Raw genomic sequence first — 20,903 nt, forward strand, 5'->3', positions numbered from 1 at the left:
TAGCGCCCGGAGAGGAAAAGGCGAGCCGAGTGGGAGTGAGGAAGATTAAAAGGAGGATTTTTGAAAGGAACCAAACGCTGTGTTTGAAGTCAGAGGAAGAACTGGTGTGTGTGTGTGTGTGTGTGTTTGAGCTCATTTAACATGTTTGAGGTGAAACTTTTGTTGTTGTTTTGTATTCCTGTGAGAAAAGGTTGATGGCTGGATTTAAAAGAGGGCATCTCTTTGCGTGAGGAGAGCACGGTCTGTTTTTGCGTCACAAAAAGATCCGCTTTAGTCACGTCGGTTTTGGTTTCTCCAACGTGGCTCAAAGCTCGAGTCGGTTTCTTACAACTTTATCACATTATTATTTCTTTTTTTTTTTTTTTTAGGTCTGTCCCAGCTGTAATTACCCTGTCTCTCAGCATCAAGTTTGCAGCGAGAGGGCCTTCCATCTGCCCTTTTATTCACTCACCTATGGTCAATCTATTTTACAGGAGCGACGGGGGTGCGGGAGGGAGGGAGAGAAAGCAGCCTGACATCTGCAGAGCGACAGGGGTTTGATGGCTTTGACAGCCACCATGTACCCTCCTCTGACTGTCCATCAGCATTACCCTTCCCCCGTCATGGCAGCTCCGTGGTTGGGCTGATAATGCAGCTTGTTAATTAGGCATGCAGGAGATTAATTGAACCGATACAAAGGTGTAAGATTACTGTTGTTGTCCTAGCCAAGGTGAGAGGAGGCAAACAAAGGCAAAGATATCATCTGCAAATAGCAGACTTCGCCTTAACGCTGCCCGTAACATGCAGCACGTAGCGAAATCATCCGGTGGACCGACTGGTGAACAAGAGTTTGGAAACGGAAAAAATCTCACCTCATTCTGACTGAGGAACGTGCCGCGCTGAAACGCAAGTGAGCAAAGAAGACTGAAAGCTAGTTTTAGGTTATTTGATGTGTGTAAAAATGATGCAGAAGTGTAAGAAGCTGTTTGAGATATATATATATTTTTTCAAAGACACGTTGAGACAAGTCCGTGGTAGGTCCAGGCTGCAAGAAAGCGAGCGAGAGCAAGACATTCAGCAGAAAGTAGGTAAGCCGTTTTCATCCTTTTGAGCTTTCCACTCCTGTCTCTGTAGAATAACAATGTTATACTGCAAATATACCTTCAGACACAGGTATATGTTTGCCATGATAGCCATGGTAACTGCCCTTTTTGCTAATATAAAAGATACAAAAGACAAAACACTGCATAACATGGCCTGGTGGTAGAGCACAGGCTCCGTACGCTGAGGCTGCAGTGATCAGATCTTAGTTTTACCATTTACTGCTCGTCTTCCTCTTCTCTCTGTAAAAAAAACCTTAAATCGGCTTAAGTCAGGATCTGTAAGTACAAGTTTTACAAAAACCACCGGAAAAAAAAAAAAAAAAATCAGGCACAAAATTCTGATCCATGCAACCTCAGGTAGGACCTACAGTACTGAAAATGTTAACGTTCTGTTAAAAATAAAAAAATGTAAAAATGAAGAAAAAGAGGATGAGCAAAGATGGATGAATCCTTCAAAAGCACAAAGGTACTAAAAGAGTAAGAAAAAAAGGATCCAGCAAAAGACAAAGAAACATCAAAGCTAGACATGCCGGAATGAGGGTCATAATCCCACAAGCACAAACCTCGAGGGTCGGCTTTAAAAAGAAGAGCAACGATTTATCTGGACAGTAAAGCTGAGAGAAGACAGAGCAAAGCGTTCTTCTTCTTTCTTTTTCAGTCCCCCTCAATCTCCTCTTTAAAGCACGACACGCGCCACGGCCGTCTTCAGGTGGGAGTTTCTGTCTGACCCAGAAACGGCAAGCCTTAACCTCGCCGACCCTTTCCGTCGTCAGCCGCCATCACTCTTCTGCTTCGTGAAAACACACGAACGTCGAGTTCCTACACACGACGACACAGCTTCTTATTCCCAGTGATAATGTTCGACCCCAGTCGGTGCAGCTCTGACAAATGGCTTCACATCAGTCAGTATAAGTCTGAGTTGGTTATGTCTGTTCAACTCAGTCGACTGTTGGGGGGGACAATTTTACTGACAAATTGATAAAAACTAATACTACTAAGCAACCTAATGTGATGTGCAACTTATCTGACAAAAATCGTGTTGGATCCATCTTCACTTTTATTTTGTTTATCATTTTAATTGCTAGAGCAACACTAAATACATGTTAGTAGGAAAGTCAACACAAGAAACAGAAATCCACCAAATGTGTTAGCCATAAGAAAGAGGTTATATCATAACAATGTGTTTGAAGATTGATTATAAAGAAAAAAAAAAACAAAAACAAAAAACAAACAAATGGGGATTGAATGCATTTACTCTGATGAAACATGAGATGGTTTCTGACACAAAACACTCAGGAAAATCTGTCTGATAAGTTGGTTATATCAAAAACAGCTGATAGGGCAAATCATCTGTTTCCTTTTTATATATGTAAAAAAAATTTGCACAAACATTTCCTGCTCAGTGGAGGTATAAAGTACTTTTGCTCCAATTAGAGTTGAATATGTCTCTCACCATCAGTCTAAATTTCTATTCATTCATGTATTTATACAACAGGGCTGACTTACGAAAGTAAAACGTGATCATGTGGAACGTGATCATGTGGAACGTGATCACGTGGTGTAACTTGTGATAAATAAACCAATAATTCAAAAGCGTCACAGTGTTTCTGCTTTACTTTGCAGCAACCAAACCCAGATAATGAAGAATCTGTTTAGCTGCGAAAAAAATAAAAAAAATACTTCCATCTTAACAAGTATTTCCTCTGAACAACATCTGCAGGGTTTCCAGCAGATTTGTCATTATGGAAAGCTTGAACAAGAGTTGGTTTATCATTTTTCTCTGAACATCCAAACTGATTTGAGTGCGACTGTTAAATCGCTGAGGCTCGTTTAGGTGATCTGGACAAGACAAACGGATGAACAGACGGATGAATTTGAGAAAATCCGCTTGACATTTAAACTTCAAACATATTTTCTTACTAAATCCATATTACAATGATACTCCTGGCGCGACGCACGTTTGTAAACTTTTCACCGGACCTCAGTGCTTCCGTGGTGGGATTTTAATCACTCGCTAAAAATGTTTAACTTCAGCAGATAAAATCTTAGTGACTCAACATATCTTTGCGTGGAGCCTTGAAAAACTGTCTTAAATCTTAGGACCCTCGCCGTTCTACTTCCCCTTCGTTGTGACGCCAGAAAACAAATGTTGGAAGTTTTGAGCTGAGTTGAGACAATCGGTATCAAATGTGCAGGTTAACCCTGGGAGTGACGGGGAGTGGGGTGGGGAGAGGAGGTGTCGGCACACCTTCAACCGTTCGAGATGGCTCAGATGATTTATTTAGGTGAGCCAGAAATCAGAGCCACTATCCATTTTTCCTCTGGGCTTTCATCATCTGATCTAAAGCAACTGTCTCACACCGACAAGAAAAAATACAACGCTAACAATTCAAATAACTCAATTACAACCGCCTCTGGTTCAAAAATCAGCTAAATCTGTGTCAGAACGACGCAGCGGCGGCGGCGCTGCCAGTCCGCAACAGTGTCTTACAAAGGGGCAAACCGAAAAGCAGCAGAATCAGGAGATAAAACACAGAGCATTTGTAAAAAATAACTGTTCGATAGACAAAAGGCTCAAGTCAATATCACGACGTCTCCCATTGACTCGTCTGACTTTGATACGGCATTTCCAGTGATGTCACCCCTATTTACAGTTCACACTAAAACCACTTCTCGCCAAAGAAAGTCCATACTCAAACTGAAAATGTTTTTATTTTTTTTCTTCCTCTTTTTCTGTCAAAAAAAAAAAAAAAAAAAAAAAAACAGGTCAAGGGCTGAGCTCAAAGAAAGGGAGAGCAACTGGATCATCTGAGAGGGTAGAGGACAAGACAAAAGAGCTGGAGCCCAAAAATGAAACAAAGAAGAAGAAGAAGGGATGTCAGTGTGGTTGTTAGAGTCCTGGCAACACCTGGCAGCACTTTGGCAGGCATCAGAGGGGACTAATAAGCAGGTTGCCTCTGTGCACCAGGGGGTGAGGAGGTGGGTGGGGGAGTGAGGGCAGAACAGAAAAAAACAGGGGCGCGGGGAGTTCATGGGCTGAGAGTTTGAAGCGGTATTTGGGGAAATGAGGACAACGGGGGAGACAGGCGAGCTGCAGGTTGCAGCAGAGAAGAGAACAAAAAAAGAAGGAGGGTGCCAATCTTTTTTTCTTGTGTTCTTTTGGTTCAGAAGCGGGCGTGGTTGTGGCCTTGGTTGAGCTCCCCTCCGTGGTGCCCCCCCTCTCTGTGGCCATGCCGCTTGTGCTTCCTGCGCTCCCTCCTCGCCTTGTGGTGGTGGCGTCGGTAACGATGGGCCCGCCGAGCTGGCGAAACGAGAGAGAGAGAGAGAAAGAAACAGTGTGATTTATTAAAGTAGAGTTCTAGAGTTAAAAAAAGAGAAAAAAACCTGGAAGACAGACATGCATCCCAGGGGGAACATCACAGGCTTTCAGATGGATTGTCGAAGGCGGTGGAACCAGGCAGGACGCAAGGGAGAGGGGATCAAAGAGCAGCAAGGTCAGAACGTCCCATTCTCCGTGCAGAGCCTGAAACGCTGAGGGCTTATCTGTTTAATCTCACACTGCGTGGACCGGGCGCCTTTAAGCAAGGGGCGCGCCGAGATAGCCACCCACTCCCATCCCTCTCACCGAGGTGAGAGCTCGTCCCGGGGCGTCGTCGTCAAATCGTATCGGTCCGACGTGTCATCTGCGACGAACGCTTACAAATTTTCTAACTCGCGGCGCGTCAAAACAGTCCGCTTCCACAGATTAGGAGTCAGAAGAAGCAATGGCGTCTTTATCAGTTTGAGCAGAAAGCTACATTATTTCAGTATTTCATCATTACTGTCACTCTCTGAGCAACGCGAGCCTCGGCTTGTGGAATATTAAAGTGAATCTTGCTCCTTGCGTGTCCTCTTGACTTTCTGCTTCCTGTGTAGTCTGAGAGTCAAATCTGATCAGAACAAAATTAACTCTGTAAACGCTAAGAAAGGGGAAGGTGTGCGACAGAGGGAGGACATTTTAAATCCAGAGTCAGCCCTCCGGGGCCGGAGTCCTGCTTGGCTCACTTCTCTTCCTGGTTGTAGTTGCTAGAGCCATCATTTGACCGAGGTGTGTTGGACCAGGGGAAGACATGTAACATGCAGGACACCGGGTCAAACGTGTATTTCTAAAAATCTTTTTCTCAAAGTGATGTTACTGTGAAACAAGTAACATCACTTTAATGCGACAGATTTTATGTCTGTCGCATAAAATCCCATGAAAATACACTGAACACAGTGATTGGAATATAACAGAATGTGAAAGGGTTTAAGGTCGATGAACCTGACTATTTTATTCCTGGGTTTTTGCGTCATGAACATGCAAAAAAGAGCGAAAAATGCTGAACATTAAGCACACATCTATTCCATTGCATTGAGTCTGAACCTGTTGTAAAACATGTTTTTAAAGAGGGGGGGGGGGAACAACCTTGAGCATAACGCACTTCAAAGGATACCCAATCACTTCTGAGCAAGCCCAGGGGAATTAATTCAGGCCACAGCCACGGTAATGTTTTTTTGCTTGCAATTATTAATAATGAGAGCAGGGCTGGCGAGCCACAACGCTCACAGTGACAGCCGAGCCTCAGGGCTGCTAATGTAGGTTCGATGTTCGGGACCCGTGGCGGGGAACGCGCTAAAAATAAAACAAACCAAAGCACGGCTTTAGGTAACGTCTGCGAGAACCGTGCTGTGCAAAACTCACATCTTATGCAGATGATTTTGGGTCGGTCCCACTTGCCGTTGGCGCGACACTTAGCAGTGGGAACATGGCGCTGCAGGAAGCCGTCGCCGCACTGGTAGCGCACTATGGAGTGGATGTCGTAGTGGGAACGCTTCCGGCCAATTAGAAAGGCATTGTCCACGCTGGGAGGGGCGCCGCAAAGCACTGGGGAGAGACACAAGGGAGCACAAAGAGGGCAAGTTCAGAGCAGAGGAAAACAAGGACGAAAGAAGGCAGCTGGACCTGAACTGAGCCGAGCACGACGGTCCTGGATTAATCAGATTTATGCCAGCATCGGGTACGTGCTCACAGATGCCTCCAAAAGACCAAGCGCCAATGCTGATGCGGACAAATGGTCAACAACATGTAAACATGGATTTATTTTTATTTTTTTTTTTTCCAGCATTTGAAGCTCAGAAAGATTAGGAGAAGTGAAAAAGTCACTTCACAAACACATTCGAGAAAAAAACAACAACTGATAACTATAAACCAAAACAGGTCATACAGCAAAATATTATACAGATAAATCATACTGCAAAAACTAACCTTTACTTTGCTACCTCCCCTCCCCCCAATGTTATTGGAATCTAGTTGTAGTAAAATTCACTAAAATTACTGGTGTGCTACAATCTTTATTGGAAAATGTTCTTTTAGCCCATTTGAATATTTATGTAAACAGTACCTTATAGTGCTAACGCTATAACTACCTTATAGGTTTAACAGCTAAACTCAATAAGCTGAATAACTTGGCTACCAAACATTGTTTAGATGTTGATGTGCAGCTGCTCTAATGCTTTAAACACCCATTACATTTTTGATGAGTAGGCACTCTCTGTCATTTAGAGCAGTAGAAAAACAGGAGAATAAATTTTAATATCTTTAAGATATAAAATAATAATAATAAAATGTGCTCCTGGTTTCATAACAAAGCAATAATTTGAAAGAAATAAACTAATAATGAAGAAATGAAAAGATTATGCTCTATTGCATGTGTGCCTTGTCTAAAACATAGATGTCACTTCTTTTGCAAAAACAAAACATAAAAACATCCTGTCTTACTTCCTCTATCGAGATTTTTAAAAATAGTTTCCAAGTTGTCTGCTTTAGCTAGGTTACACCGCCCTCTTCATTACAGAAGTAGTCTTTAAATTGTGAGGACTATATGGGTTCATCATCCCTACAAAATCCCAAATTTAAGGACACATACAGACACACGTTCAGACTTTGGCTCACGGTTTTCTTAGAGCATTACCGCACTGAAAACATCATAATCTGGATTTCGTTTCTGCAGGACAGCAAAGTTGGTGTAAGACTGAGTGTGAGTGGGCGCCTGTCAAGGTAAAAAAAAAAAAATGCAATTTTGACATAAGGGGAGAGGAGCGAGGATGAGAAAAATGTTTACAGAAGCTGCAGGAGATAGGGCTGACACGCTGTGCAGAGACTGATGGGACGGGAGAGCCACAGGGAAGAACTCCAGCAGGCTGAGGCTGTCTGGTTACAGGAGTCACAGAGCTGACACTCAGCTGTCACCTGCTTCACATTTAATGTGCATCTATTCTACACTTAAAAAGCTAACAGCTCACAGTTAGGTCTCATCTAAATGTTGGTAATGGACATTCGTGACGCAGTCAGTTCTGAACTAATCACAATGGTACAGTTTTATTTCGTAGTAATCCCAAACTGCATGTCTTTTCTAGGCAGAATTGTACTAAAAAAATAACAAAAAATCATCATCCTCATCAACAACAACTTTTTGTAGCGCTGTAACACCTGAGACAAAGTGCTGAACATCGCTAATAGATAAACAATATAAAGAAAACATGCATTTAGACAGACAAAATCTATACGAAAAAAAAAATGTTACTAAAAAGTATTGTTAAATCGACTTCATTTATTCAACAAGTGAGAAAAATCAAACGTTAAGAACTAACTGTTTTTAACAAAATCGCGTCATCAAAGCTTTTGGTACCTTTGCTGTTAATACTTTGCACAACCGATCCTCAACAGGACAGCATTCGGTTTTTGTTCAGACTTGTTGGTCCACTTTTGTGTTTGCTTGTTCATACTTTTTGAATCAACCTATCGAAGCATATCAAGTAGGCCAATAGGTACTCATACGCATTTTTAGTTCTTTTTTTTTTGGTGGAGTTCACCAGATTTCTTTCCATTAAAAATGTCCTACTGTGTAAAAAGTTAATGATGGGTCCGCGTGATTTTTCACGAGATTCGTCGCTGGTCGATCAGCCGCTGGCTCGTCTAACCAGTATCAGTGAAGCTGAAGAAACTCTACATGTTAATGTTTGTGATGGCAGTATAAATATGACCTTTTTTTCCCCCTGGGATCACTCATAACCAACCAATGGCTGTTTTGGAGATTTAAAAAAACCTCAAGATGTCGCCACTGTTTGCAGTCCTCCACCTGTGAGTTTACCTCACCTAACATCCTGGTCACTGACAAGACAAACACAATACATGTCGTCCACCTCGGTGATCAGCGGTGATGAGAAATGTCCTGAGTCGAGTCATATTTATAGTCCAGAGAAACAGAGGGCTACTAATTAGTCGTAAATGAATGAAAGCAAGTATAAATGAAAACGCTTGACTTTCATTCAGTGATTCTGCTCAAAACAATTCCTTCCAGAAGACGGGATTTTCCTCCAATGAAGAAATGCACTCAAATTAAGCATCCCGTTTTATACATTTTTCATGCACGACTTTGCTGCCGCAATAAAAGATTAATATATTTTGAGGCGTTCTTCACATTACGTTACCATTAAATGCGGCATGGTGCCGATAAACGTGGCTCTCACTTCAAATACTGTCTGACAGTCAAACTACCACCGATTTGAACTTTATTTGCGCGTCACAGGAATAAGCAAATACGCAATCAGGGTATCTTTGTAAGTTTTGGCAATGTGAATGATTCAACAGCCTCTAAAAAGGCGAAGCGATATCATTAATTCAGACGGAAATCCTAATGCCACATTTACAGTTTAATGGGTTGTGAAAGAAGAAGGGAGGGGAAAACCTGACTCTTTCTGACACAGGAAAATCACTGAGTCAACAAAGACGGAGGGCTAAAAGGCAGTTTTCTCTTTGCCTACAAGCCTTTTCCCCATGTGGAGTGTTTTTTTCTTTTACTTTCTTTTTTTTTCTTTTTTTCCATTTTGCAGTGATGGCAAGACGAGTCAGATATACTGAAAGATGGATGAAAGAAAATGTCACTAAACCCAGAAGAAGCAACCAAAGCAGAGATTTCACAGAGCACTTTTTAAGTCAGAAAAGGTCTTTGCAGCATAAAACCCTGGATGTCAAACTCTTATAAGTCAGAATGAAAAGATCTACACCAGAAAAGCCACACACACAAAAAAAAAAAAAAAGTTGTTCACAAGGCAGCGGCAGACCGGAGGCGCAGGCGTACACCTGGAAACCGCAGGATTACCTAGACTACTTCATATATTTTCCTCTTGTGTTCAGGAATTTTACACGCATTTAAATAATATAAAAAAAAAATGTACACTTCATAAAGCTTACCAAGACACGTTTGTTTATGTTTTCTAAAAGTCGCATACATTGGATGTGTTTATTCATGCTGGGAGCAGCTACAGAGGTATTATTTGCGCCTTTATGCCTGTGTAGCGGGGGGTTGTCAGTGTGAGGTGGAGGAACGCGAAGAGCTGCAGACAGCTTGATGCTGAGTCCTCTCATCGCTGCTTTACGGCCTCAAAGCATCCGCTCACCCACTGACAATCACGACAGGGGAAAAAAACGAGAGAGATGTGAAGCGGCTGTATGTGTGCATTTTCGACCAGGGGAGAGAGAGAGAGAGAGAAGCTCACGTGGAAGAGCTTCATGTGGACAGATTCGCTTTTTTTGTTACTAAAAATGACCAAAATGCAAAATGCTCGTCTTTGTGAATGTTGCAGGTGACGGGGCTGCAGGGAACGACTGAGAGATGATGGTTTCGTTGTGCGGCGCTGTTAAAACACAGAGATACAAAGCGATTAAAAAAAAAAAAAAACGTCCCGAAACCAGAGTAGGTCTGAGTCGTTTTCCTATAATGCTCTTGTCATCTCTCTGCAGTTTTTTACTTCTCTAGATGAAAGTATGAATCTTTCTTAGAGCAAAAACGAACGCTAAATATATACACGTTGCAAAAACACAAAACCTTAAAGTATTTTTGGTCTAGAATCTAGCGTAAATATCTTAGTGCGCTTGAAATAAGACCAAACTAAGTTCAAAGTAACTTTTTAGAAAGAAATGGAGCTTGTTTTAAGTAAAACATGTAATATTTCAGTGACAGATTATTTCACTTATAACTTTTTCATTACCATTAAGAAATTACTGATTTAATACTAACCTGTAATAGGTCTACGTTTCCAAATTTTCCTCAAAATGCTATTTAGTGGTGCATTATTGTCACAGTAAAAATGGCAAAAAAAGAACATACTTTTACTAAAATAAGTTAACACACTCTATCTCTTCTACGAAAATGCAAAATGTAGAATTTGACATCAAGTTTAGCAACTTAATATTCTGTATTTGTAATGAAAATGTAATCCGAAGGTGAACAATTTTCCCAGTTTCAACAAGTAGATCAGTAATGAGGCTCGGTATTTGAACAGCATCTAAACAGACTGTTTTGTGAGGAGCCTGTATATACATATATATTTATATATAATGTTACTCATTTTAATCTCTTTCCTCTTCTGAATTAAACAGGAAAAAAAAATCATCGCCAGCTGCTTGATGCGCCTCCTTGACTGTCTCCCAGGTGGTCGATCAATGTCTGATAGCTTCATGTGACTAGAAGACAAACAGATCACCTGAGCGGGGGTAATTAGAAATCCGGTGGGGAACTCGCAGCGTGGCGCTGACAAACTCCACTGATCGGACAAGACGGCGCGCGGGGGGTAACTTGGAGTGAAGAGGGGGCTGACGGCGGGGAGCAGCGGGAAGATGAAAAGATTCTGGTGATTTCAAGTGACTGATTGAGGTCAGAGGTGGGCCGGATGCTGGGGACTTGTGACAGTGTGCTTCAGAGGTGGTGCAACACCTTCCTTGTGAAGGAAACAGCTCTGCGCTTATTCTGAAATAGAAGTAGGACCGCCTCCGGAGGGCTCTCTAACGTTACGTCAGTGTTGCGGAGAGGCAGACTTGATTTGGTTAAATTATAATGGCTGTCTAGCTTTCTCCTTCACAGCTCTTTACTGCGACATCCTCAGCAAAACCTTTAATTAGTCGTGGATCCATTTGTGTTTTCGGTTTCTCGTCTCCGTTGCCATTTAAAACAACCGGTTAATTGCTGATTTATAGATCAGTCAAAGAGATGCTCAGAGAAATTCACTGTTGCAGGCCAGATAAAAGGTCAAAAAATCTTTCACCGACGTTTACCTGGTCGCACTGCCAGAAACAACCTGCGGTGTGGAAGTCGTCGCTAAGAGAAGAAGGCCCATGTGCCTTTGATCTTAAATGCGTCCTGTATGGAAATCAGTGGCAGTTTTCTGGGTGTAGCACAGAGAGAAACCTCAACAGGTGCCAACAAGTTCACAAAGGAACAAACTAGTTCATATGTTTGCTCTGTTGTCTACGAAGACCAAGTTTTATGACAATAATTTATGAGCAGCGTGCTGAGAGCTGCCTAACGCCAGGAAAAGAGGACGATGCGAACGCAGGTAGGGAGGCTCTGAAGAGCTGAACGTGTCCTGATTGAAGAGGCTCAGAGGTAATATCTACCTCCATACAGGAGGCGTGTGTAATGTAAAATATGACACAGTCAGGGTGTTCATAATCATCTTAAGGTTTTTTTTAATATATCAATCCCTGAGGTTTAACAGCAGGAACACTTCTGAACTGATTTACATTTAAAAAAAATTCACAGAAGAAACTTTTGCTCTCCTTTTTTTAAATATATATATTCCTCATAATTGCACTTTTGAGTCTCAAACTGAACAGAGGAGCAGAGTTGTTTTCCGCCGTCTCCGTCTTGCTCAGCCCCTGCTCCTCGGTCTCGCTCTTTGAATCTGACGAATTTCTCTCCCGTCCTGCCGAGTGCCGCTTCGTACCGCAGCCCCAGGCTCTCACCTGTTCCCTTCTTGCAGACGTAGGGCAGATTGTAGTTGCAAGGCACGTCGTTCCATTTGCCGTTCTCGTGGGCGATCATTACCACGCAGTCCTCTCCTCCGGCAAAGAAATTGTCCGGCTGGTTTTCCCGCCAGTTTTCATATTGCTGCAGACGTAAAGAAAAGCACACACGCAGAAAGTTAATTAAGACAACAGCTGAATAAAAAGCGTGTTGAATGTTTTTTGATTATACAGTTTTATTCACTATGGGGAGGCAATAAGATCTCATTAAAACGGCATTAGATTTCTTGTCAAAGTGTCATCCATCTCTAAAAGTGATTTCTAGGTGTCTGCTGAAATGAGTTTGTGCTTTTTTGTCAGCTCTGAATATGAAGGGAAATGCTTTGAAACAGACGCTATGTTTGAGATGTTTGTTTCGAACAGAGAAAGGAAGTACTTCTCTGATATGCCGTCAGAATCAGCTAATAAAGATTTGGTGAGACTTGCTGCTAAAATTTGGTTACATTAACATTGGGAAATCCTCCGTTTCCTTAAAATAGCTTTTGTGGGAATACTCTGGGTTATCTGCAGAACAGATAAATGGTGCCAGAATGAGGTACAAATTAGGTAAAAACAATTTGCAAGCAGTCTGAGAAAACCACAGCTGGCATTTGATATAATCTAACTTCCTGCTACATTGTAGCTAAAGGGCCATTTCACTGTTTTTAAGGTGTCTGGAATCCACTAGATCATGTTTAATTTATTTTTACACAATTTGCAATTAATGAAACCTCTACAGATTTTGTGGAGAGAAAAAGACTTTGTATTTTTTTCAAAAATACAACCAAAATTCCACTTCTTCTCATTCTCATGAAACCAGGATTATGCAGTCTCATGCGCTTCAAGTAATCTTGTTCACGGTATTTGGATTTTTGTAAAGTTCTGTCTGCATTTACCGCTGTGTTTGTTTTCGTTGGTGTGGGCGATTTTCCAATATTTACCTTTAGTTTTATATTAGTGACAAATCCTGCAACGATGTTGGTAACAAATCACATCCTTCATATGTAGCATTTTAATCTCTGCTGGTTAGAAGTAACTGCGTCCTCACCAGGTCTGTCTTGTCCGTCCACTGAAAGTCGTCCTCCACCGTACGATCGTTCAGCCCGATCCAGGTATTGTCATGGCTCAGACCTGTGTCAGACGTAGGACAAACGAATAAATCAAGACTTAGAAATCTTATATTTAACCAACACTTTTGCTAAAATGTAATGGTGTTTCTCCAAGTCTGCCTAAAACACAAAGAATGTATGAGCTGAAATATCCAAATGAAGTTTCCTGGGTTAAGACTGAAGGTCTTCTGGCTGCAGCTGAGAGACAACAACAGGAACCAGTAATGTCTGAGACGCACTAATGGTGACTGTTGACTGGTTTGTTTTGTTTTTGTGAATGAAATTTCCCTAATGGAATTTTGGCTTAAACTCATTTGCATGTGTGGGCGTGCAAAAGTCCCTGCACATACTGTACGTATTAAAATTTCAATCACGTTGACGATTAACATCATTACTGGGTCCATTAATCTTGCTAATGGCTCTGAACCCTTTATTGCAGGGGTGGAGACACACATTTTCAACTGAGCACTTTTTTTCTTTGGAAATTTTGAAAAAAAAGAAAAAAAACAGAAGTGGTGGTGGATGGATGGCACTGTGGCCTCACTGAGACAGACAGCGAGTTGAACATTTCAGGATCATGCTGCTGGTGATCCTGATGTTATAACTCAAGTGGCGATAGAGTGCCGCTGGAGGGGGAAACGGAGGCGCTGAAGAGACGAGGCACCAAGAGACAGAACAGAGTATGTTCACGTTGAAACAAACGGCTGGTCGACAAACACACTGTACAGTGAGCCTGAGACAAGCAGAAGTATAGGAATCAGACACTCGTTTAACTAGAAAACTTGTAATTCTATATTTACTTACCATAAAAAAACAAAGAAATATGTATTTGCTTTAAATGAAGTAGGTGTAGCATACACAAGCTGAGGTTACTGTTTCTTTGCACAATATACAGAGACCCAGTTGTTGATAACACGGCTTGGAGGCACATCTGTAGACGTATTTCGAAGAATCACCTCAAACCCTCTACTCCCTTGTGTGACATCATGAAAGAAGTAATTCGGGGGAGGGGGGGGGGGAACTGAACTCTGTCTGATTCGTTCTTGGAAAAAAATCTCAAAAAGCCTGAAGGTGAATTGATCACCTTCAGTTTGTGAAGAAAAAAAAAAGAAAAAAGAAATCATTATCAAAAGGACAGTATCTGTCAGTTTTGCACAATACTTTTTAAATCAAAAATAGTGAATTATAAAATCAGTTTACTGTTGCTTTGACCATTTTCTCCCTTATCTAGCTAAATTAAAAGCTTTGAATAATAGACTACATGTCATCATTTTATGCTGATGCAGGTTTGATTTCAATCAAATCGTTTTATTCCAAAATTAATCTGTCATTTTTCTTTTTCCAAACTTCGTGGTTACGTCTTGACTTCAACGGCCAGTAAGAACTCTGCAGTCATATATGTGTTGAGTTTTGGCTCCTCTGTTGAGGATTAGAAGTTTTCTGTAAAAAAAAAAAATAAAAAAATAAAAAAAATAATATAATCATAAAAAAATGATTAAAACACTTTCTCTCGCGAGTTTCTTCTGCACCTCCTGCATTTGTGACGATTCGTCATAATGTGCTCAGCGAATCTATTAGCGATAACAAAAGAAGTAGCACGTAAGCAAAACCATTTCAAATAAATACAGAGACTGCACTGCTTTGATGAAATCCCCTCCCAGGTCTGGTTTCTGTAGGTTTTCTCTCTGTGAATAGATTGTGACCTCCACCCACCTCTGATGAAACTCTGCTCTGCTGCAGTGTGGATGCTGGCCAGGTGACCGCTGTGCTCCCTGCAGTCCTTCTCGGCGTCCTCCCAGGTGTGTCTACGGCTGAAATACCTGTAGCAGTGGCCGTGAAACTTTCTCCACGAGTGCTCGCAGCCCTCGAGGTCTGCGAGAGGGGAGGGAGACAAGAAGCGTTAACTAAAAAAAAAAAAAAAGGCTCATCTTGAAATTTATGCATGCTTTTTTTTCTTTTTTCTTTTTTACTGAAATTGGTAAACATCCACACTGTAACAAAACAGAGAGAAGGAGAGTCCAAGACTATCAGAAGGGAGAGGTTATTAATCTTTTCAGATGTCTTTGTGTGTTCACACGGCCCGTTTCCTGTCTCGTGGCGTACGGGATTTTTTCTTCTCTCGTGAATCTCCCCTCCCCCCACCCCCCATCTCCCCTCTTGCACCGTTTTGCCTTAAAGTGCCCTTTGTGACACTGCTCTCTGCCTCCGTACCCTTTTCTGCTTTCTGTCTTCGACTCGACTTCTAATCCACCACAGATGCAAGCCGGCAGTGAGACAGCTTAGTCCAGTGGAAAGGCGTTTTAATCCGTTCAAATGACAACAATCCTTAGAAATGGCTTCCAGCGAGCGGCGCTCGCTTGGTAATTAAGCCCCGTCACAGTCCTGTCAGCGCACTTACTCTCCCTCCACCCATCCTGCTATCTCTTCCTCCTTCTCTCCTTTCATCTTTTACATCTGTTCCCTCCTCTGTCATCTCGGTGAGGGCTGCGTTGTGTCACTGTGTAAAACGTGATGTGTGCGTGGCGTTCGGCTTAAGCTTTGCACCGTTTGAATGCTTTACAAGCGGGTTTATGCATAATCGATGGAAAGTCTTCTTTGCCAACGGTATGATAATCAGAAAAAGAGCCCAAGCTTCTCCAACAACAAATATGAAGCAACACCGCTGTTCAAGTTGGACCTTATGGGGCCCCCTTTAGTATGACGAAAGATCTAGATTTAACCGCGAAGGACACGAGAGGAAAAAGTGAAGTATTACACAATAGGATGTTTTGAGATGTAATCTGAAGTAAGAGCCTGAAAATCTCGCTCTCACTGCAACCTTTTTGGAGTACAGCGCCATAAAGATGAATGACATAGCTTCATCAAATGGAGTGGAGTGTGTTATTGTGACAAGGCCTGCCTCACGGGGTGAGATAAAGCACATTATTTGCGGCTTCGCAGACACGGTGTCTGCAAACTAAACAAAGTGAGTTTGGACGCAGAAATTCGCTGCGGAAAACATGAAAGGTGAAGGCACAACCGAGGTCAAAGTCTGAGTAACTCCGTAAATGAAATGATGGCAGGTCTGTAAAATGTTTGCACTTGAAATATCTTTTGACGATTTTTAGTAAGTTTTGTACAGTGTCACTTAATGCTTTGGGCGCTTTTGCACTGTTTGAAAATGCATCTATACCAGTGAGTCAGGCCCATCCTCATCCTTCATCTTTGTTAATTGCAAATTTTGTGGCTCGCTGCAAGATCCTCTTGAATACGAACTTTTAAGATTCACTGTGTTCTTCTGAGTCCAGACCGGATGCGTTACTCCTGCCGTATTATCTCAGTTTGAGCTTTTTCTGCATTTAAGGATCAACCGACCATTTGGGATTTTAGCTTCGTTGCTTTTTGAGTTTCCGCCAAGTGACCAAGTAATGATGACCTTAATCAATGAGAAAGTAGAGCAAGCTGTCGGTTTTGCTGTCGGTTTGAATTACCCTCCTTTTTGCAGGGAGTAAAACCTTCGTCAGCAGAGACAGGGTAACTTCATAGTACTGGATTAACCACGGTTAATCCAAACAATTGCTTTTCTGTTTTGTCTGTTTCATACGCTAATTCACTCTTGAGCTCAGACCAAATATTCAGTCACAAACGTATTGGAGTGGCTCTTTCTGTCTGCTTCCTGATATCCATTAAGCAGGCCTGGAAGTTGCTCGTCGTAATTCTGTTGATAACTTTGATGTGGCGTTTTGTCTCATTAGTTCTCCTCCTCAGATATCTCCCGGTGATGAGAGATTTTTAGTCTCAGGTCCTCAAAATATGCTGAAAACATAAAACTCAATTAGCCGTCCTAACAGGTTTCGCTTGCTCCCGGTACTCAGCGGCCCCTCCGGTCCAGCTCATTAATTCGGGGCAAAACGAAACTGGGTTCAACATGAGCTGAGACGCTCTTTCATTTTGGCATTCTGGATGCTAGCATTTAATCTTTCCCTGAAGACATGAAGCTCAATCTTTTGTTAGACAGAATTAAGAAGTCACATTTTTTCCCCCCCCACCGTGTTTTACCAAAAGCCTTTTTCTTGCTCAGAGACAAGCTGATAATGCGCTTCACTAGAAACGCTTGGGAAAAAAAAAAGAATCGAAAGAACTTTTACCGCTGTTTTTGGCCTCACTAATGATGCCAACAAGCAAAATAGAGATTTGACGAGTGGAAAAACTTGAAGAACTTAAGAGGAACGACACAAAGATTTACTGAAGAGCAAGAAAGTTTGCAGAAAAACAAAAAAAAAAAAAAAAAAAAAAAAAAAATATAACAAATGTCTGACAGGACACTCTGCGAATTGTGTGGACGGGAGCGACAAAGATCCGAGGCTTCAGCCGCAACGGGGGAAGAGCATGATAAAACCCTGGACAGAGTAAAGAAGCTGAGCGTGGCTTTCATGAGCTTCAGCTCAGCAGGACACTCTGCGCTGCCTTCACCCGCTGCCCCTGGCAGGTCCGTGCCAGAGCTCACATCTTCCATGCAGAGCCTGTCACAGCTCTGCAGTCACACACGCTGCAACAGAGCCTGGGACCTTAACGCAGCATCACATGTAATGCCCCACTCACCAGGACACAGTCAGCTACCTGAGCCTCACCTGTCTCCAGCAATCAACTGAGAAAAGCGACTGGAGCAGCTGAACCGAGACACGGCTGCATATCCAGTTGGTGCGAGGTGCTGGGCTTTCAAAGCCTGTGCAATAAGTTGGACTCTGCAGGAAATCTTTATTCTCATTATGTTGGGTTCTGCAGGGGAGTGTTTTCTCTACATTTTCAGGGTGGCAGGCTGATGGGATCCAGCTGGTGCTCATAATCTCCAATCAGCAAGGGCCTTTAGTAGGAGCGGCTTCCCGGAAGAAGATGCTAGATGGTTCTGCTTCTACAGTGGTACACTCTAGCTCTCAGTGCTGTGTCGAAAGTGTTTAACTAGTTCCTGACGTCTCTCCCATCTCTTCCTTCCTCCTAGTACCAGCTTTGACCGCTCTCTGAGATTCGGATCCACCTGGACTACCTTACCCTCGCTGTTTTGCTCGGCCTAGCCCCAGGATTCCTCCATAACCACCACCCTGCTGCTGCCTGTCCACCCTCAGTTGCCTGCTGGAACTCCTCCACCTCAATGCCCCAACTGTTGTACCCTCCTCTGCTCATCAGAACCCTCAAACCGTAAGCCATCACCGGGTTACACCATCATTCCCGTCATTATTCCTCTGTCTAACCGCTCACCCATTTCTCAGTTCCTCCTCTGGCCCGGTTCCTCCCTGCTGCCGCTGATCTACACCTCTCCATCCTCCCTCCATTTACACCTTATTGTTTAATAAATCTGTTAAACTGCGTTTGGTCTCCGTAGTTGTTGCTTGCCTTAGAGTCCTGGTACCTCACATTATGACACATTAAGGATCAGGAGAAGGCCGTTGCGCCCTGCAAGGCATTGCTGCCGTGTTTCAGTAGTTGTTCATCTCCCATGTTTGGCAAAATGTTTAATCTGTAAAAGGAAAATGGACTTTTTTTTTAAAAAGCATCGCCCTGCTAACGTTTCCACGGCAACTATTTTATTGGGATTTAATGATGCAGACCGACAAAAAGTATTTTACGAAGTGGAAGGAAAACGATGCATGGTTTCTTGCGTATAAAAATCTGCAAATTGTCGCATGCAGGCAGCCTACTTTACTCACCTACTTAGTAAACAGTGTGCATGTAATGCTAATTCCAGCAAAGGGCTGAAAAACATATCACAATGTAAGCATCTTATATCAGTGGATATTGATAATTATTGACTAGTTTTTTGTTTTAAATATCTGAATTACTGGCGGTGTGACCTTTCCTATCCTAACCACAGTTTTCATTCCAGTTACGAAGCACGATGGCAGGACCTGAAACTGCTGCTGCGCAAGGCACGCAACACGTTGTTGCTAGGTAACCAAAGAGCGAGTGAGTTAGCTGACGCCACCCATCTTGGCCTACATCCCCCACAATGCTGTGCGGTTGTAGATCGGAGACGAAGTTCAGTAAAATTACTGGATAATCTATCAGACATATTATCTATTAATATTGATGATGTGTCTACTGCGACATTGATTTATTTCCCAACATTACATCTAAGCAGGGGTCTGAGGTTGGACTAAAAAGGTGATGCTGTGAATCCAATCTGACTGAAACCTTTTCTTGTCTCTAGATGTACAGCAGCTGGTAGAAACAAAAATAAAAACAAACAAAATTGGCACTTTAGCTGCAGCGAAAGGTGGTCCTTTAAAGACTCGAGGGGAATGAATACAAAATGCACGCCACACTTTTCAGATTTCCATTAGAGAAATCAGTCAACGTGTAATTGTTTCAGGGGTGAGGACGGCAAAGAGCTGAAGAGAGAGTCCACGTTTCGCAGCAGTAGTTTCCTCGGCATGCTTGCGAGCACAAACATCTGATGAAGCAACAACCAGCCCGATGTTGTCTCAGGTCTTTTGGAGCCGGAATCAGGCAGTGCTGCTTGTCATTTTATCTGCTGACAGCTAACTTTGGCTTTTATGCCAGCATCTAACCTGGTTGCCGGCTGCTAAAAGTGTCCACCCACATGGCAGCTGGTACATTGTATTAGCCCTGGGAGTTGGTCCAGTTTGGCTCATGGAGGTAGAGAAAGGTTTGTTATCTACAAGAACAGGGACAGGAGACTCGGGGTAGGTGTGACAGGAGGGGAAAGAGAGAGGAAGCACACAGAAATTCACACTTTTGTACACACCCTATGTTGGAGAGGGGGGAAAAAAAAAAAAAAAAACATGACCGGTGGCCCAGTGCTGCTCTGATTAGAGCCTTAACCAATGGGTTTGAAATATAAGCTGCAAGCAGAAATGCCAATGCCTCAGGAGGCCTAAAAAAAAAAAAGAGCAGCTAACTCCAGAGTGGGTGTAAAGAAAACAAAGAAAAAAGATAAAGAGACGAGAAGAGAAATACAAAAAAAAAAGAGATCAAAAATAAACAGCCATGTTTTCTCCCCCTCAGATCTTCAGCGAAGTCTCTGCTGATTTCTTCTCCCACTCGCTGACAGCGCGGCTCAAAGCCCGACATCACATCAACCTCTTCAAATATTTAGACATTATTCAACTTGTCTCCTTTTTCTCATTTTTACTCTGTCAGACAGAGAGGGAGGGAGAGAGGGAGGTGGGGGCCGATTAATATTCCCAGAGACTCCAGCGAACAGCAGTTAGGAAATAAAAGGCCATAAACTTCCAGCGAACTGATTGGGTCGTTTATCCACATCGCCGAGTGATGTGTCGGGTGCCTGGCTCTTTTAGATCCCCCTGAACGATGAAGCGGCTGTTTGCATTTACACACGCGGTGTAGGGGAGCGCGCCCGCGTGCGTGTGTGTGCTTTGCTTCGCCTCTTTGAAAGCTGACAGCTCAGTGTGCCGTTCGCGAGAGGGCAGATGACAGTGGTCCGCCGAGGAAAGAAATGAGTGAGAGCGAGAATCTGCTGATAGCCAGTGTCAAAAAAAAAAAAAAAGTGCGAGTGTGTCAGGAATGTGCAAACGGCTGAGGATTTAATAATGGCTATTATGAGCTTGGTGTTGATTAATGGAACATCTTAATAGTGTGATTCTCACAATTAGCACTAATGAATGTTGCCGCGTCGGAGCTGGAGAGCACAACAGGAATGACCGATGCCAGTCTGAGGAATCGCTCTGCATAATTATACCCCAGATGAGTCTTTGCCGATTGATGCCGATGGAGCAGGCTGATATGCAAGCACAAGAAATTGATGCCTTTCTGTCTAGAAGGGAAAAAAAAAAAAAAAAAAACTGAATATCAAACGGGGGGGTGGGTGTTTAGGCCAGGGATTTTAGCTAGCGG

The 20,903-nt window shown here is 42.7% G+C and overlaps 1 protein-coding gene and 1 long non-coding RNA gene across 3 annotated transcripts in view; one reads left to right on the forward strand and one right to left on the reverse strand.

Annotated features, from left to right (window-relative positions):
* Positions 1-350: 350 nt before the first annotated feature.
* The window catches only part of ncanb (neurocan b), a 174,756-nt gene continuing 154,203 nt past the window's right edge, over positions 351-20,903 (reverse strand). For both annotated transcript variants that reach the window (XM_015034813.1, XM_015034814.1), the window contains exons 12-16: positions 14,766-14,924; positions 12,992-13,074; positions 11,905-12,049; positions 5,803-5,985; positions 351-4,383 (exon numbers count right to left, since the gene is read on the reverse strand). In XM_015034813.1, coding sequence (XP_014890299.1) covers positions 4,247-4,383; positions 5,803-5,985; positions 11,905-12,049; positions 12,992-13,074; positions 14,766-14,924 — 707 coding nt within the window. In that variant the 3' untranslated portion in view covers positions 351-4,246. The remainder of the gene's footprint in view (positions 4,384-5,802; positions 5,986-11,904; positions 12,050-12,991; positions 13,075-14,765; positions 14,925-20,903) is intronic.
* On the forward strand, positions 17,789-18,395 carry LOC106948917 (uncharacterized). The gene is made up of 2 exons (XR_001425283.1): positions 17,789-17,951; positions 18,031-18,395. It is a non-coding gene; the product is annotated as an uncharacterized LOC106948917 (long non-coding RNA).

The sequence above is a fragment of the Poecilia latipinna genome, unplaced genomic scaffold, assembly GCF_001443285.1.
Source record: "Poecilia latipinna isolate Pla-1442-1.1 unplaced genomic scaffold, P_latipinna-1.0 Scaffold313, whole genome shotgun sequence".
NCBI classification, from domain to species: Eukaryota; Metazoa; Chordata; class Actinopteri; order Cyprinodontiformes; family Poeciliidae; genus Poecilia; species Poecilia latipinna.